We start from the raw sequence: 18420 nt of genomic DNA, 5'->3' as shown, positions 1-18420 counted from the left end.
AGGATATGATCAACGATCATTCACAGTTGAAGTTTCAAAGGTGTGGAAGTTTATAACAAGAGTTATTTTTCTTACCACACACACACAAAAAAAAAGAACATGCTTGCTTATGTTTTATTCTTTCAGAAAGTTTCTAATATGCAGTTAAAATATATTAATTGCGTCACACTGATGATAATGTATGCTTGGTTTTTTGGGTTATGAACCATAAAAAAAATTTACAGGATCAGAAGCAGGACCACCGATATATGATCCCAAGTGTGCGGGTATATGTTCACCTGGAGTTGTACCAGACTGCAACAAACTCTGCACTGGCTTAGGGTTTCCTGGAGGCTACTGTAAAGGATTAACGTGTTGCTGCAAACCAAAATCCTCTAAACCCTTAGAGATCCCTCCTGCTTAATTAATTTTTTGTTTGTTAATCCTGATTGCCCACTTATCTTTTGAAATAAACAATAATAAAGCTTTATATAAACTTTCATATGAAACCACTAATATTCGATTGAAATTAAGTTTCCGCGTGGACTCAGGTTCTTCCCAATTTTTTTTCCTTCAGTTACATTCACATATGAAATTGCTTTTAAAAATTCAAATTAAAAACAAAATATTTTAAAATTTTCAGAAAATAGTGTAACGCAAACATAAAACACTTGAAGGCTTAAAATAAAGTCAGTAAAGACTGAACGAGATATCAATATCCTTTTCAAATCAACCCTATAATTATTTTGCCCATGGTGAGGGTTAACATCTAGTAAGATGTCATATCAATACATTTATCAACAAGTACGAGTTGCAAAAGAAAACGTTTTTCAAACCATAGTAAATTTCCTCCTTTATTTAAATATATATTGAATTTAATTCAATAGATATATAATGCGTAATTTGCCAGTAGAAGTTTCATAAAGTGAATTCGTGAGTTTTATGTTAAATTCTCGCCAGAATGTAATGTATGTAAGCTTTGTGGAGTCTCAAAGAACATGTATAAGCGCAATGTCGGTAATTCAACACCAAATTATGTCATTGACCATTTGTCTTTATTTATTCACACCACCATATTATATTTAAGATTTTGTGTAAATAACCTAATGGAAGAACTGTGAAAATATAAAACGAGATTATTAATCTGTTTCTTTATATTTCTTGGTTTGAAACAGAGTTCATCAAAGCGTTACATAGATAAACACAGTCTTTGGAAGTAGAAAACTTGTTACCATAGAAACTTACATTACCCATCTATTTCAGATTTGGTCTAGCATTAGAAGTTGAATAAGAAGAAGAGTATAGCAAAGAAGACGCAGAGAAACTCGTGCTGCTGCTTCTCAGATACTTAGCCGCTTGCTGCATAACAGAGGAATGTGAAGAATCATCTCTCCCTTGTCTTCCATTGTTACAACTTCCCGAGCAACCATTATTCTCAACAACTTTCATTGATTCCTCTCTTTCTTGACGTATCTCACCGAGCATAGCAGCCACATCTTTCATTGTAGGCCTGTCTTCAGGTATTGGGTTAACGCAGAGAAGCGCGACTCCTAGCGTCTGCATCATCTCTTCGACCTCTGACTCTGGCCTCGCTTGTAGTTCTTGGTCGATTACTTGTATATCTCTGATCTTCTTGACCCAATCCACTATGTGGAGTCCATCTGGTATCGTTGGATCGATCGGTTGCTTCCCCGTTAGTACCTCTAAGACCACAACTCCGTAGCTATACACATCGCTTTTCTCTGTTATCTTCAATGAATATCCGTATTCTGCATAGTAGAAGACGGTGTCATTTGAGATTATGCCCGATTGATATATGTTATTAGTAACTAATAATAAACCGGAATGTCTAGCAATACTAGACTAGACTCTACTACTAGTAGTGACAATGATTATTCAAGTCAATTTTTGAATTAGTAACATGATAGAAATGTGGAAAGTACCTGGAGCTATGTAACCATAGGAACCAGCAATGGTTTTGGAAGAACGAGTGAAGTCGCCATCGTCAACAAGCTTAGCAAGACCAAAATCTCCAATGTAAGGCTCAAAATCAGGGCCAATCAGAATATTGTTAGCTTTTATGTCTCTATGAACAATGGGAGGAACACAGTCATGATGCAAGTAAGCCAAACCCTGAGCTGCACCAAGTATAATCCGGTACCTCACCTCCCATCCTAAGCTACATACACCGTTGCCCTCGTGAAGCAAACCTCCCAAACTCCCATTGGACATATAATCATACATGAGAAGTCTCGTGTTCTTGTTCCAACAACATCCCAAGAACCTGACAATGTTCTTGTGTCTGATTGACCCAAGTGTCTTGACCTCAGCTGAGAATGAGTCTCGAACTCCTGATGTCTTAGTTTTCTCATTCAGATTAGCAACCGTCACTGTCACTGGCCAGAGTTTTTTCACTGCGATGACTTCTTGGTTAGGCATTTCTGCTCTGTACACTACTCCAGAGCAACCTTTCCCTATAACATTACCTTCTACTAAACACTTGAGCACATGTTCGACTGTGAAGTTGAGTTTCTGGAAAGGTGTGAATTTCCATGTCCATAGATTTTCTCCCTTCTCTGAATCGTTATCGTCTTGAATCATTTGTCTTGCTCGTAAAACCGCTAATACGCCTAATACCGCTAGAACCACTGTCACACTGATTAGCAATCCAATGGCTATCTTGAGTCTCTGTGAGTGCAAGAAATCTTCACTGTGCTGTGTACTTAGTCGTGTACTGTTACTGACAAAACAAGACCTGAAACCTTTGGAACAGAGTCCATTGTTTCCTTCCATCTCCTCTGCTATTAGTTGCCTGAATACTTTACTGTCTGGAAGATAACCTGAGAATCTGTTGTGAGAGATGTTCAAAGAAACTAAGTTTTCTAGACCAGACAGCGCATAGAGGTCGCCTGAAAGCATGTTGTGTGAAATATCAAGCACGGATAATCGGGTAAGCGCTGAGATCCTCGCCGGGATAAAGCCATCTAATGAATTCCAGCTCAAGTTTAATGCAATGTCAAGATCTTCAATGTCAAAGAGTTGCTCTGGTATGGTTCCAGAGATGTTATTACTGCTGAGATCAAGAAGCTGAAGATTCGAGCAGTGACCGAGAGAAGAAGGGATTCCTCCATTGAAAGAATTCTTACTAAGAATCAGCCGATTGAGCGCAATGAGCTGACCAAGACTATCAGGAATCTTACCAGTCAAGGCATTTGAAGAGACATCAAATACCTGAAGCTTTGTTAAAGAAGATAAAGAGAGAGGAAGATCACCTCGAAGAGTGTTGTTGCTCAAGTTTAGCATTTGGAGTTGTCTGCAGTTGCTTATCTCCAAAGGGATTGTACCAGAGAGATTGTTCTCAGACAAGTCTAGGTAGCTGAGGTTTTGAAGAAACCCAATTTCTTTAGGGATCTCTCCGGTGATCTTGTTATTTACAAGCCTTAATCTGACAAGAGAAATGCAGCTTCCTATCTCTGGAGGGATAACACCGGAGATGGCATTAGATATAAGCAAGAGCTTAGTCAGATTACGAAGCTGGAACAAACCGGCAGGTAAAGCTCCGGTGAGAAAATTCTGAGACAAGTCAAGAGCTTGAAGATTCTGACAACCGGCTAACTCGGCCGGAATATTCCCTTCTAGCTTGTTTTGCCATCCCAAGAAGATATTAAGCTCCTTGAGTAATCCAATCTCTGGCGGAATCAAACCTGAAATCTGATTGGCGTCAATCTGCAACTGAACAAGCCTTGTGCAGTTGCTTAGAACTGAAGGTATTGACCCTGTGATGTTGTTGCTGCTAAGCATAAGCTCTTGGAGATTCGACAAGTTACCAAACGACTTAGGGATGGTTCCTGAGAAATAGTTCATAGAGAGATCAATGGCGTTTAAGCTTTTCATGAATCCAATCTCCTCAGGGATGGATCCGTGAAAGTTATTCTGCCATAGAAGCATCTTCTCTAGGTTTTGAAGCTTTCCTAGCTCTCGTGGAAGCGTGCCGGACAAGTCATTGTCGTATAGAAACAGATTGATTAGTTCAGAGCAGTTTCCAAGCTCTTTAGGGATCTCTCCTGAGAGCATTGCAGAGTAGACCGATAAAGACTGTAGCTTGCTTAGTTTACCCAACGAGACAGGTAAATTACCGGATATTTTCGTGGCGGCGAGCCCTAGAACCGTCAGATTCCGACAGTTTCCAATCTCCTCCGGGATCTTCCCCGAAAGCTCTGTGTTTCCTCCGGCTCTTAAGCTCTCGAGAGTCGAGATCTTTCCGAGCTCCAGAGGGAGATTTCCGGTCAAGAAATTGTCGAAAATCTCAAGACTCTTGAGAGAAACGCAGTCGCCGAGCTCCGGTGGGATCTTTCCGGTGAGGCCATTGGAGTTTAAGCTGAGTTCTTGGAGATTCTTGAGCTTGCCTAGAGTTGAAGGTATTTCACCAACGAGACTGTTTGAGCTTAAATCGATAACTCTGAGCTCAGGGCAATCTCCGATATCGGAGGGTATAGTTCCGGTGAGATTGGTGTTGGAGATAACGAGTTTCTGAAGTGAAGTGAACGAAGAGATGTTAGGAGGGAAAGGTGAAGCTAACTGAACAGAGACGACATTGATCTCCGTCACGAGTTTGTCGGAAGAGGAGCAAGTAATGTAAGGCCATTGACATGGGTCGGAATCAGAGGGATTCCAGCCGGAAAATGCCGACGGCGGCGAGCTCGTGCTGTGAAGCCAAGAAATCAACGCTGCGACTTCATTGGTCGATGCAGAGGCCGAGGAGATGAAGAAAAGTAAAAACAGAGAGAAGAAGGTAATGGATAAACGAGAAACAGGTAAGGCTTTTCTTGGAATCGGCATTTGCAAGACAAGATTTGTTTTCCCTTTGGCTCTCAAATCCAAAACCAGCCTTCCCGGTTCTGCATCGATTTTGAGTCTCCCTCTCTCTCTCTCTCACTCTCTATCTCTCTCTTTCTCTCTCTTTGGCGTAGGGTTTTAGGGAAGTTTACTTTAGAGATAAGCGAGAAGAAAGATAAACTATAGTAATGAACTTCATATGCTCTGTCTTTTCCTTTTACCTCGGGGTTCTGTTCATAGCTTCAGATTTTTTTAGTTATAATTGATTACAGTCATTAACTTTTCTTTGAAATCTGTTTGCCGATACACTATCATGACAACAAGTCAACAGTACTATATGAGTTATCTGAAAACAAAATTTAGTTTAACATCTGAAAATTTGGTTTAGTATCTTTCGCAAAGAATGTATTTTAAATTCTTTAGGTTTTAGAAATATTTTTAAGTCCTTGTTCAAAAAAAGAGAAATATTGTAAAGCGTTTTTGACCAAACATAAAAATGTTGGAGCGTATTAAAAAAATAGAGTTTTGCTGTATGAAAATATACATTAAATAAAAATACTAAATTGAAACTTTAATTTTTTTGAATTACGAAATTGAAACTTGATTTATAAAAAAAGCATGTGGTTTTGCATAGTTTTCCTCAATTTAGTCAGGATTGTGAGTTGGTTTGTTTTCGAGACCTGAGCCGAGCGCTTAAGATTCTTCCTCGTTTGAAGTAAACTCCGTGTATTACTACTCTATTAATACACTAAATGAGTAAATGTCCATTTCTTATCAAAAAGAAAAAAAAAACAATTGGTTATAAACTTATATAATAATAAGGCTGAATCTTAAATTCTTAATGAAGTTTTATATTAAAGTATGACTTTAGTTAAATTTTATGAAAACCCCCATTTTAAATAGGTGTAACATCTTCATATTGTAATTCGATTCAGATTTGTCATAGAAATAAATATAAAGTTTCCCTAAATGATATTTTTAACAACATATTGTGATTATTATGTAGTAGTGTTTGCTAATTCAATATAAATTTTAAAATATAAAATTATTAGGTCATGGCAGAATAATTGCCTTATATTTCCAAAATTTTGGCAAATGGGTAAGATTAAGTCACATTATCGACGTTTACTGATAATACAAAGAGAGATAACCATACTTCAGTTTTATTATTTGCAAATAAACCCTTGTACTCATATATTGTATCAGAAACTTTTGAGAACTAAAAATATTGAATCTTAAACCAGATTGGACAATTGTAAAGCCTATCCAAAGGCGTTAAGACTGTTGCACTATCGCTGTATATCTTGTTACGAGCCACTCACTCACTCGATCCTGCTTCTTCTTTCCTTAGCCAACTCGATCGAGATTTCTCCATGAACCCAACACAGACGCTTTACTCCACCGGCGGGAGCTCGCCGGCATCATCTCAGGCGGCGCACCCGTCTTCGCTCTTTCCTCAAATCAACAGATGTCGAACTATGAGAGACCTCTCCCAAATCCATGCCGTTTTCGTCAAATCGGGTCAAATGCGAGACACTCTCGCTGCCGCAGAGATCCTCCGTTTCTGTGCTACCTCCGATCTCCTTCACCGTGACCTCGATTACGCACATAAGATCTTCAATCAGATGCCTCAACGGAACTGCTTCTCTTGGAACACCATAATCCGTGGTTTCAGCGAGAGCGATGAAGACAGAGCGGTAATCGCAATCGCATTGTTCTGCGAGATGATGAAAGATGAGTTCGTGGAACCGAATCGGTTCACGTTTCCGTCTGTGCTCAAGGCCTGCGCGAAAACCGGGAAGGTTGAAGAAGGTAAGCAGATTCACGGTTTGGCTTTAAAGCTTGGGTTGGGTGGTGACGAATTCGTGATGAGCAATCTCGTTAGAATGTATGTCATTTGTGGTCTGATGAAAGATGCTTGCGTTCTGTTTTATAAGAACATTATAGAACGAGATATGGTGATTGATAGAAGAAAGAGGGATGGTGAGGTGGTTTTATGGAATGTCATGATCGATGGTTATATGAGACTTGGCGATTGCAAAGCTGCAAGGATGCTGTTTGATAAAATGCGTCAGAGAAGCGTTGTTTCGTGGAACACGATGATATCGGGTTATTCAAAGAACGGATCTTTCAAGGATGCAGTAGAGCTTTTCTGTGAGATGAAGAAAGTAGTAGATATCCGTCCCAATTATGTTACTTTGGTCAGTGTTCTACCTGCGATTTCACGGATCGGGTCTCTAGAGTTAGGAGAATGGTTGCATTTGGATGCAGAAAATAACGGAATCGAGATTGATGATGTGCTTGGCTCTGCTTTGATTGACATGTACTCCAAATGTGGAATCATCGAGAAAGCAGTTCAAGTGTTTGAGAGGTTACCTCGAAAGAATGTGATTACTTGGAGTGCGATGATAAACGGGTTTGCTATACACGGCCAAGCAGGTGATGCGATTGACTGTTTCTGCAAAATGAGGCAGGTCGGAGTTCGGCCTAGTGATGTTGCATACATCAATCTCTTGACTGCTTGTAGCCATGCTGGATTGGTAGAAGAAGGTAGGAGATATTTCAGTCAAATGGTGAATGTGGATGGTTTGGAGCCTAGAATCGAACACTATGGGTGTATGGTTGATCTATTAGGTCGCTCGGGTCTTCTTGAAGAGGCTGAGGAGTTTATACTCAATATGCCTATAAAACCAGATGATGTGATATGGAAAGCTCTTTTGGGTGCTTGCAGAATGCATGGAAATGTAGAGATGGGTAAGCGTGTGGCCAACATTCTGATGGATATGGTTCCTAATGACAGTGGAGCTTATGTCGCACTCTCAAACATGTATGCTTCTCAAGGAAACTGGTCAGAGGTTTCAGAGATGCGGCTGAGAATGAAGGAGATGGATATAAGAAAAGATCCGGGGTGTAGTTGGATCGACATTGATGGTGTGCTTCATGAATTTCTTGTGGAAGATGATTCTCACCCAAGAGCCAAAGAAATCAACTTGATGCTTGTAGAAATCTCAGAAAAACTGAGACTGGCTGGGTACAGACCGATCACCACACAGGTTTTGTTAAACTTGGAGGAAGAGGATAAAGAAAACGCGCTTCATTACCACAGCGAGAAGATCGCTGTTGCGTTTGGGTTGATAAGCACAAGCCCTGCCAAACCAATACGCATCGTTAAGAACCTACGCATCTGTGAGGATTGCCACTCGTCCATCAAACTCATCTCCAAGGTTTACAAGAGAAAGATAACGGTGAGGGACCGGAAACGCTTTCACCATTTCCAAGATGGCTCATGCTCTTGTATGGACTATTGGTGAAAGTAAACAAAAAAAAAGGGAAAAGTCTTTCCTTTGAATTGCTTTCTCGTTGATTCCACATTTGGTGTACATAGTAAATTCGTTCATAGTAAGCGATGTTCATACTTTGGTTAACAAATTTATTGTACTTATGTAACATCTCCAATTATATAAAATAAAATATTTTTCCGGGAGAAAACGTTAAACTATTATAATTTGCCCAACACATTTATTAAAATTTGAGTAGTTTTACATCAAATTGCTTGGAGATGGTGCCCCCAGACAATTGTAGAAACAATTACAGGTATATTTAGAAGAACCTATTGGGTTCTCAATACAAGATCCGAATCCTGATAACTGCTTGAAACAATCTTCCCTACACTTTGACAACAAACATTCTGTCCCCGGCTCTAGTTCTTTGCTGCATCTCTGTTGTGCCTCAGTTTTAGGAACAACCAATAGCACTGCAGCCAATTGTGAATAAAATTTTATGTAGTCTTCCTAAAAATTAAACAGGTTTTGTATAGATAATAGTGCATATAAAGAAAAAATGGTAGCATTAGTCAATTATCTACATGCCTTGCACATAATTCTAAAACTGCTTCTATATCGGGCTATAGAGAACTGAAAAAACAACCAAGTTAGTTACCTGAGAAGAGAACCATCAAAACCATAGAATAAGAAACAAATTGCTTGGACATGGTGGGAAACTTTTTTATATTTTTTATTCTTTCTTATGATGTATGTAATGTCTGTTTTTCTTTTGCCAAATATAATCGGTCTTATATACTACCTCATAGTCAAACCATACTATGGTAGTTAAATTAATAAAAATAATTCATGTTTAATAAGTTTTAAATGCATTGACTTACAAATCTATACATATCATTTATGGTCCTGTGCGAATTGTTTAAGAAAGAAAAGTTTTCTCAACGACTAGAATAACATATATGTGGCGGCCACAGATAGACAATATCATCAATTAATCACTATCGACCGTAACAGATCCCTTAGACACGGGCCAGAGCTGATGCTTGCGAAATGGGCTTAAGTGTACTCAGGCTCAAGTATTCATATGCTTCTTTTGGGCTGGAAGTTGGTCTTCTTTGAGATACTCTTGTTGATCTACAAACACAGATGGTATAAGATGAATTTAGATATCGATGATGATGACAAATCCAATTCTGTGGAGTTCGAGTTTAGTTTGTGAATTATCTTCTTTTTTTTTTGTCAATGTAACCCATGTTTCTGAATTGGTTTTACATGCTTGGTTCGAGATCTCTACCTAACACAAACCGTAACAAACTAGAGAGTGTAGTTTTTATAGAATCCAATCGTATATTATTAATTCGTTCATCCATCAAACTCATCTCAAAGGTTTACAAGAGAAAGATAACGGTAAGGGACCGGAAACGCTTTCACCATTTCCAAGATGGCTCATGCTCCTGTATGGACTATTGGTGAAAGTAAACAAAAGAACGGAATAGTCTTTTTCTTGCGGTAGAACATATCAAATTGTGGTCCTTTGAATTGCTTTCACGTTGATTCCACATTTGGTGTACATAGTAATTCGTTCATAGTAAGCGATGTTTGAACGTGGCGGCACATACTTTGGTTAACAGATTGATTGTACTTATGTAACATCTCCAAATATAATAAAATAAAATAAAATGATTTTTGCCGGGAGAAAACGTTAAACTATAATAATCTGCCCAACACATATATTATAATTTGAGTAGTTTTACATCATCGATAGTTGAAAAAATCATGGTGCCCCACAATTGTAGAAACAGTTACAGACATAATTACGAGAGCCACCAGGCTTCTGAATACAAGCTCCGTATCCACTCCACTTGATGAAACACTCTTGCTTACAAGTTGACCACACACATTGTGTCTCCGGCTCTAGTTCTTCTCTGCATCTCTTTTGTGCCTCAGTTTTAGGAATAACCAACAGCACTGCACAGCCAGTTATGAACAACATTTTCATTAATATATTTGTATGTATAAATTTTATGTAGTGCATATAAAGAATGTTAGCATTTGTCAGTTATCTACATGCCTACACATAACCAATTCTAAAACTGCTTTTTTATATTGGCATATTGAAGACGAAAATATTAAAAAAAAAACAAAAACAACCAAGTTAATTACCTGAGAAGAGAACCATTAAAACCATTAAATAAGAAACAAGTTGCTTGGACATGGTGAGAGACTTTTTTTATATTATTATTCTTTCTTGTGATGTATGTAATGTCTGTTTTTCTTTTGCCAAATAATCTGTCTTATATACTGCCTGATAGTCAAACCATACTATGGTAATTGAATAAAATTAATATAAATTATTCATGTTTAATAAGTTTTAAATGCATTGACTCTTACAAATCTATACAAGTCATTTATGGTCCTGTGCGAATTGTTTAGGAAAGAAAAGTTTTCTCAACGACTAGATTTACATATATGTGGCGGCCTCAGATAGACAACATCATCAATTCATCACTATCGACCGTAACACTTCCCTTAGCCACGGGCCAGAGCTGATGCTTACGAAATGGGCTTAAGTGTGCTCAGGCTCAAGAATTCATGCTTCTTTTGGGCTGTTGATCAACCAACACAGATGATGGTATATGGTGAACTTGGATATCAATGATGAAGACAAATCCAATTCTGTAGAGTTCGAGTTTGGTTTGTGAATTATCCTTTTTCGTCAATGTAACCCATGTTTCTGGAATGGTTTTACGTGCTTGGTTCGAGAACTCTACCCAACACAAACCGAAACAAACTACATTTGAGTGTAGTTTTTATCGAATCCAATATTCAAATAGTCTACAAAATTACACCGCTTAAGTGCTTAACTACTTAGAAACAAATTTAATTAATTAAGGTAGGTTGACATGTTGGGAGAAGAGAAATGAGCGATTAGCCGGAGAGAGTATTAGGTGAAGCAAATATTTAATTGAAGAGAAAAAAGCCATTGGCCAAACCTATCTTATCAACAACATAACATGATATTGACAATGATATTAAGTCTCTTTCTTTTACTCCCTCATATGCCCTCATGTGCTTCTTGTCTCCTCTCACGTGGTTTCACCACCTTCACATCCACTTTTATTCCCCCATTGAGACGATACCCCACACCTATCCCTCATTATTAGGGATTTAATCATCCACCAAATGGGGTTAGTCTAGCTCAACCCATTTTGTAGTTCCGGTCTATGGACTCTATTGGTTGGTCAGGCTTAGCCCTGCCTGACCAACGTGTAGCAGGTTTAGCCTACAAAATGGTTACTGGCTAAGCTCTTAGTCCTGGTATAAACAGGTCAGACCGTTGCCAATAAAACATTATGAATTCAGTTCAAAGCAGTGCTATGTTGTTTCGTAGTTAAGAGTTAAGAGTCTTAAGGCCAATGAATTGGTTGGTTTGAGTTTTCTGTTAACCTCCCTGTAAAGAAATTACGATGAGAGAGTAAAGGAAGAGCCCCAACTTTGTTTGCCTTTATAGATACATCAAATATAAGAGGGGTGAAAACAAGAATGTAATCATACAACTTTTTTATAATACAGTTAAGGCAGTTTTTAAATCATGCCTCGACATTTCAATAATGCTATTTTGCCATGTATAAACGCAAGAATCCAAAAGAAGATTAATTAGCAAGTATTAACACCGGCGACCACCTCTGCAATTAAGAGCACCGGCATTGTAGGTAATGACGCCGACCAGGGTTGACGATTTAGCTGCTAAACTTGAAGCTCTAGCGTAGCTGGCTCCAAGTCCTGATCCAGAACGTGTGAAGAAAGCTCCGTTTAGGAAAAGATCTCCTTCTGATCTCCAGTTCCAATGCTTCCATTGCCAGTGCCCTGCATAGTCTCTCTTTGTCACCTGCCACATACATTAGATCCCACCAGTTTTCGCTGTAAGAATCAAGATGAAACTGTATACGAAAGCACAATATTAAGTCTTTAGAATTAGTTTCTGTTTCTGATCGCAATCAAAGCCATATATTACAAGTGTTCTATTTGGCTACCATCATCATCTTTAGAAAAATCGGTCCTTTGAGTCTACCTAATCTTGTAAGAGTGCAAAGTTGAGAGAGATTTAGGAGAATCAAAGAGAAAGAAAGTACCTCTTTAGCAAATCGGTTTCTTGGGGCGAGGTATCTGTTTCCTTGGCTGTTGATGGTGGGACTCGCACTGCCACCAATTGCATACATTTCCCAGTGCGTGTAGTCATTGTTTACTACATGGAAATATCCATGCCTACACCTGCAATGAAAAAAAAAGGTTTATTTCGTCTTCGAATCTAACAAGTTACGTCTTCCGATGAGTAATATCATCATAAAGCAGTCGAAGTATGTACCTTGGCATTCTCTGGATAAGACCCTCACCAAAATGGTTGTAAGCAATTGTAACCTGCATAACCTTGTCCCTTGTGTATGTATCACTATGCCCCAATAGCATAACCTGTCAAGCACAATCAATCACCATCACTACCAAAACCCTAAATCATCGATTCCATCAACCAAAAACCAATTGAAGCTTCTTCTAGTCTTACCTCATTGTGGTGGGTGAAGTAATTGTTGGAGATAGTAATGGCAGTGGAAGCCATAACAGCATCGATGAGCCCATCAGCACAATTAGAAAGCGAATTGTGATCAATCCAAATGTGACTCGACCCAAAAATCGAGATCCCATCTCCATCGGCCATCGACCTCCACCCGTAATGCGACGGAGAGCTTCTAACCATGGCGTTACCAGTCGGTTTACAGTCATGAATATGGATCCCATGGATGATAATGTTGGTCACGAACTGGATCGTGATGCAGGCGCCATTAGCGATGTGGACATTGACGCCACGGCCATCGATTGTCTTGAAGCTGTTCATGATAAGCTCTTCCTTCAATGTGATGACCATGTCGCGCTTGAAGACGATCCAGAGAGGCTCGTCTTGGATCACGGCGTGACGGAGAGTCCCGGGTCTCGGGTTAACCGGGTTATCGTCGCCAGGGTCGCTCACGACGTAGTAACGACCGTCTCGACCGCCGATTGCGTTGCGACCGAATCCGATCGAGCAATCGGCAAGATGCTTTCGCCGGAAATGCCATTTCCGGTCACATCGCCAGCAATCGTCGATCGGGTTCCCGGTGGAGCAAGAGAAGTAACCTAATCTTCGCCGCTCTGTGCTGTTCCGAATGCTCCTGAACCATTAAAACCGGTTTTGTCGAACCAAAATCAGAATAAATTAATTTGAGATGATTATCCACAATCAAACCAAAACTTTTGGGTGGGCCACTTAATGTAAAGGGTCATTTGACGATATTTGCGTCGGTGGGAACATTCTTATGCTATAATTTACGCAGTAATACTCTTAGTGAAAAAGATTTGCTTTGATACACAGTTTAGTCCTATTTTTTTGTCCTATATAAACATTGCACAATCAAGAATCCTATCGTTGGTAGAAGCAAGAAAATAATTGCCAAAATTTCTGAGAAATGACAGTATAACAGTGGAATATGTTTTTGAGTTATATAATCCAAAGTACTAATCTTTATTAGTTTAATCCGACATATCACTGAATCACTTTTATGATTTGTTGTTTCAATTATTAATTTCATATCTAACTGGTTATATATATGACAAATAACGAGATAAGGCTGAAACTATTGGTATTATTGTTGCCATTGAAAGAAGTCGGAGAACAGTACACGAGCCACGAGGGCATATGCATGGGCTGGTCGCAATTCACTATTTCTAAAGATTATTAGGTGTTTGTTGGAACATTTACACATGTTTTTTGAAAACAAAAACAAAAACACAACACGTGTTCTTCTGGACCAATGTGTCCAATAATTTCATAAGTTTTTTTTTCGCAAGCAAAATAATATTTATTACTTGTATTTTTATACTAAAATATTTATTTAAATGATTCAACTATATGATCTGGTGCATTGCATTTAATGAAGAATCCCATCCAAATCCAATTCAACTAAATGAGTCCATGTACATGATGTTTGATGTTTGGTCCACTCAGAACTCTGAATCGCTCAGCAAGAAGAATAAGCATAAAGAACTTATCTTAACTACTATACTAATTAATTTACTCATACCCATTTTCAAATTTTCACTTTTTATATACATACTACTGTTTATAGTGATCACACCCATGTTAAAATCAAGTAGTTAAAAACGGTTAAAATGCATAAAAATAAATACTTATCTTTTTGTCAAAAAGAAATATATGATAAGAATGAAAAAAACAAATAAAGGGAAAAAGTAGGAAAAGAAAATGGAATCGAGGTCTGTTGTTTGGCCCTATGGATTGACCCTTTGACTAGAATGTATAAAATTCTTACAGAACCGCCATGTGAGCCCTGCTCCACATAAATACAACTTACCAGTTTTCTGAATTTTCATTTTCTTTTTCTTAAATTACTTAATTAATTATTAAAGAAATCAGAGGAATTTATTCTTGAGTTAAGTGTAATGGACTGTTTTACTAACTAACCAACTAGTCGAAATAGGTATACTTACTGTTTAATTAGCAAAACAAACATTAATCATTATTCTAATAAAGCTAAAACACTAACCCCTAAATATATGGCTTTTTCTTTTTTTCTTTAAGCAACAGAAAAACTCACATGTCCACCATGGCAGCTACTTCGTCAGGATTCTCAACTGCATGTTCATGCCTTGTTTCATTAGACCTGAAAACAATGATCTAATTGATTTAATAAACAAAATTATAGTTGCTATCTCGAAATTAAACCCGAAATGAAACAACTCACTTATAAAAGCAATATACTAAACCTCGTTAATCACTACTAATATACACCTTGAAATATTGCATTACTAATAACACTTGTGTTTGAGCACACGGATCTATACTCTCTACATGGTCTATAAAAAGATCCTAAACTACAAGAATTTTGAGATCTATAATACAAAGTAAAATTATGCTGATAAGTATTAATTTCAAAGTAAAAAAAAAAGGGTATTCTTGTTCAACAATAGATTGAGTTGTTGGAGCTTCAATGCTCTGTTCTATGAGCCAGATCACGTAAAACAGCTGACCCAAACTGAAAACATTTCGATATTATAACCAGTTAATCGATGTTACCTGGTGGAATCGACGCCATTGAAGAGCATTGATAAGAGTAATGCAGAAGCAAAGAGAACAAGTGCTTGCGTGATAGCCATTGTTCTTGATTTGCTCTGCGATGTTTCTTTGTCTCTGATTGAAACAGAGGCTTTTTTTGTCGGTCTATTGTGTTGGAAGAAGATGAAGGAAGGAGGAAGATGAAAAGAGTTTAAGAAAGGCTTTAGTGGGATGAGTTATTTATATAAGAGAAATTGGGCGTGACATTTTCTTTTGGGATAATATTTCCCCTAATTGATTATTTAAAAAAGATCATACATTTTCTTCATTAACTTTATTTTGTTAAAATCCTGTCATGAACATAGCTCAAAATGGCCGGATAATGACATTTTTTGTTTACCATAGTCTTTTTATAGAGTTAATTTTTCGCATTTATAACGCCCAAGGTTGAAAATGTAGGTGATGCGACAAGAGACAAATTATACAAACAGGAGGAAATAGAAGAAAGGTTGTACAAACTCGTTTTTTCAATAAAAGCGGAAATGCTAATGAGAATTGATGTTATCATTGCAAGTCTTTCATGTTATGTTTTTCCTAAAACAATGGTCTAGAGAATTAATTATAGTGCTATAGTGCTATTTAAGTTATAACCATATAAATTACAGTGCTAATGTCAAGATTTTTTTGTGCTATAGTGCTATTTAAGTTCTCACTGGCCTAATAAGCCCCTCTCTCTCTCTCTATCACGTGCGGTAGGCCAGGTGAATCACGTGCCGGACGGATGCTCATACTGACACGTTCCTCTCAGATAAGTCTCCACGTCATTGTTTGATATAAATGTAATATATCTGTTCGTCGGCGGCGAATGTCCGGGAAACACGCCGGTGATTGGTTCCAAAGTGGCAGATAACATAGACAAGCCAATCAAAGTTGTTCGTATCACCTTGAAGACCCAATCCTCGTCGTTTGTTTATATTTCCTACTATATTTAAAAGACAACGTTAAAATTCGGCTACTGTTTAACGTATAACTTATCCGCACTTTTAAAATTCATAACCAGTGGTTTTACTTGTATCATGCTGAAAACTTCTAATAAACTTACATAAGTCTACAAAATTGATGTTTAAAAAAAAATGATTTGCAAACATGATGTAAATTCAGTAACTAATATATGATTAACTACTAGACAAAGAAAATCTCCACAGCTATATATTATATTTAGCAATTATAATTTGTCGATATTTGTTACCATATAAATAAGTTGCACATTTGTATATAAAGGGTGGAATTATGAATCGGATCCGAGTTTTAAAACGAGATCGGATTGGAAATCCGCGTATGTCTCGAATAGTTGTACCATGGATTAAGCGGATCCAAATCCGTTCCACCTTTAGCTATATGGAAAATCGTATGAAAACTAGATAATTTTCATGGTTAGATATTGGCAGAAACCAATAAAATGCATAAATTAGTATTTTATTTAAATAAATTATATTTCAGTAATTAAGTTTTTAAAAAAATACTAAAAGTATATAAAAAAATTAAATCTCAATAATTTCCAATTTCCAGAAGTACACACACAGAGTTCAGTTGATTCATTAATTTTCACATGTTGGACAATAGACAGTGATTAGGCTTCCAGACTGATCAACATTAACTAACAAAAAACAATGCTTGTGCAATATGTATAGATGATGTTCAATGATAAGAATAATGAGTTCGGACAACAACGGATTAGGTCATGTGTGAGTGCTCTTTACCATTTTTCATTCGATCGCAATTTACTAGATAATAATTTGGAGGGGAATATAAAAAGTAAAGAAATAACACATTTAACAGCTAAAGTACGGGGACATTCTCATGTGAGCAAGAAGCCAAGAAGCATACACGTAGAAATGTGGAAACATATTTTTCGAGTACTCTTTGAAATTCAAGGTAATAAAGTACCATGTGATTTAATTTGGTTGGAAACCGGATAAAGTAATATAAAACAAAGAGAGAAAGCTGAATTTCGTGTTATTGTAGTATATCTGAGTTTTTCGGTGAAAGAGAGAAATATATGAGGATATTTTCGTGAATCCAAAAGTAGACAGATTGTCTCAGTGAGAGAGAGAGAGAGAGTGTGTGAATATTCAGATATTTTGCCACTAATATAACATTAAGCACTAAGATTACAAATGGAGGGAGAGATCAAGACACTGATCTTGAGCACCTTTCTCACTATTCACCACGTTACAGTAGTGATGATCCAAAAATTGAACACGTTGTTGACCAAAATACCCTCCTTTGCTTTCTCTACCTTGGTGGGATGTTGCCAATACGACATGAGCACCGTTGGGTCTGAAGATCGGATGGTCGAGATGAATCGCTGGAAAACATGAGTCAGAGGACGCGGAAGAAGGGTAGCTTAAGATGGCCATGTGGTGTGGAGAGGGAGAGGATAAGAAGACAGGTAACGTGTGAAGCAAGTCATTGTTGTTGACGAAATCGTAAGCCCTTTTGGCTCTTCTAACTGCGGTTCTCTCCTTCTTGTGGGCGTTCTGGTGGCCTCCCAGGGCTTGGGAACTATGGAACTTTCTAGAACAATATAGGCAGGGGAATACTCTAGTTAAAGATGTGTCTTGGTCTGCTGCCTTGTTGGCTTCTTGAGTTTGCTTGATTTCTTCTTCTTCCTCCTTTGCTACTTGATTGTGATGATCTTCTTCCATTCTATGTTATCTATACACATCAAAATGGACTAAATATAAGATTCCAATGAGTGCACAAAACAACTTGGAGAGCCAACCCTAAAACCGATAATCAAAATGATAAGGGTATGACTATTTATATACCTTGAGCTGAAGACCAAGAGAAAGAGAGAGAGAATGAATGTGTTGTGAGTTTGAGAAGTTGAGTTTAAAAAGGTAAGAGAGAAGATGAGAAGTAGAAAAGAAGCCAAGTTAAGATGGTGTTTGAGAAGAGTTGGAAAATGTGAAGAATCTGAATCTGTGAGTGGATTCATTAGTGTTGTTACTATTAAGTGCTCTGTTCTGTTGCAGAGACAACTTTGGGAGCAGGTTCTTTTTACCCGTATGGGCTTGGGAACAGAGGAGATAAGAGGGAGTCAGAGATAAAGAGGGAGAGATGAAAATGAGTAAAAGGTGGTGCATATTGATGAGAAGGAGAATGATTGGTGAGAAAGAAAGAGACTTTTTGGATTGGGAAATGGAACTTCTTTTTCTT

The 18420-nt window shown here is 37.8% G+C and overlaps 5 protein-coding genes and 1 pseudogene across 5 annotated transcripts; 1 reads left to right on the top strand and 5 right to left on the bottom strand.

Annotated features, from left to right (window-relative positions):
* Positions 1–1221: 1221 nt before the first annotated feature.
* LOC18013394 (LRR receptor-like serine/threonine-protein kinase RCH1) lies at positions 1222–5053 on the bottom strand. Its single transcript, XM_006395076.2, has 3 exons — positions 5037–5053; positions 1923–4849; positions 1222–1748 (listed from the first exon to the last, which is right to left on the bottom strand). The coding sequence occupies exons 1-3, from the start codon at positions 5051–5053 to the stop codon at positions 1234–1236; spliced, it is 3459 nt and encodes a 1152-aa protein (XP_006395138.2). The 3' UTR covers positions 1222–1233.
* A 1064-nt stretch (positions 5054–6117) lies between these two features.
* LOC18013393 (pentatricopeptide repeat-containing protein At5g48910) lies at positions 6118–8143 on the top strand. The gene has a single exon (XM_006395075.2). It carries the CDS (start codon positions 6189–6191, stop codon positions 8124–8126), a length of 1938 nt encoding a protein of 645 aa, XP_006395137.1. The 5' UTR covers positions 6118–6188; the 3' UTR covers positions 8127–8143.
* A 211-nt stretch (positions 8144–8354) lies between these two features.
* On the bottom strand, positions 8355–8860 carry LOC18013392 (putative defensin-like protein 165). The gene is made up of 2 exons (XM_006395074.2): positions 8755–8860; positions 8355–8569 (listed from the first exon to the last, which is right to left on the bottom strand). The coding sequence occupies exons 1-2, from the start codon at positions 8804–8806 to the stop codon at positions 8355–8357; spliced, it is 267 nt and encodes an 88-aa protein (XP_006395136.1). The 5' UTR covers positions 8807–8860.
* Positions 8861–9846: 986 nt separating this feature from the next.
* Positions 9847–10357, bottom strand: LOC18013423 (annotated as a pseudogene).
* Positions 10358–11566: 1209 nt separating this feature from the next.
* LOC18013354 (probable pectate lyase 20) lies at positions 11567–15405 on the bottom strand. Its single transcript, XM_006395071.2, has 6 exons — positions 15220–15405; positions 14741–14806; positions 12658–13300; positions 12463–12566; positions 12230–12368; positions 11567–11985 (listed from the first exon to the last, which is right to left on the bottom strand). Exons 1-6 carry the CDS (start codon positions 15297–15299, stop codon positions 11764–11766), a joined length of 1254 nt encoding a protein of 417 aa, XP_006395133.2. The 5' UTR covers positions 15300–15405; the 3' UTR covers positions 11567–11763.
* Positions 15406–17369: 1964 nt separating this feature from the next.
* LOC18012725 (protein LATE FLOWERING) lies at positions 17370–18277 on the bottom strand. The gene is made up of 2 exons (XM_006395070.2): positions 18030–18277; positions 17370–17916 (listed from the first exon to the last, which is right to left on the bottom strand). Exon 2 carries the CDS (start codon positions 17904–17906, stop codon positions 17370–17372), a length of 537 nt encoding a protein of 178 aa, XP_006395132.1. The 5' UTR covers positions 17907–17916; positions 18030–18277.
* Positions 18278–18420: the final 143 nt, after the last annotated feature.

Source organism: Eutrema salsugineum, unplaced genomic scaffold (assembly GCF_000478725.1).
Source record: "Eutrema salsugineum unplaced genomic scaffold, Eutsalg1_0 scaffold_6, whole genome shotgun sequence".
Classification (NCBI taxonomy): domain Eukaryota; kingdom Viridiplantae; phylum Streptophyta; class Magnoliopsida; order Brassicales; family Brassicaceae; genus Eutrema; species Eutrema salsugineum.
Note: the sequence above shows the minus strand (reverse complement) of the source record. Positions and strands in the feature narration are given on the sequence as shown.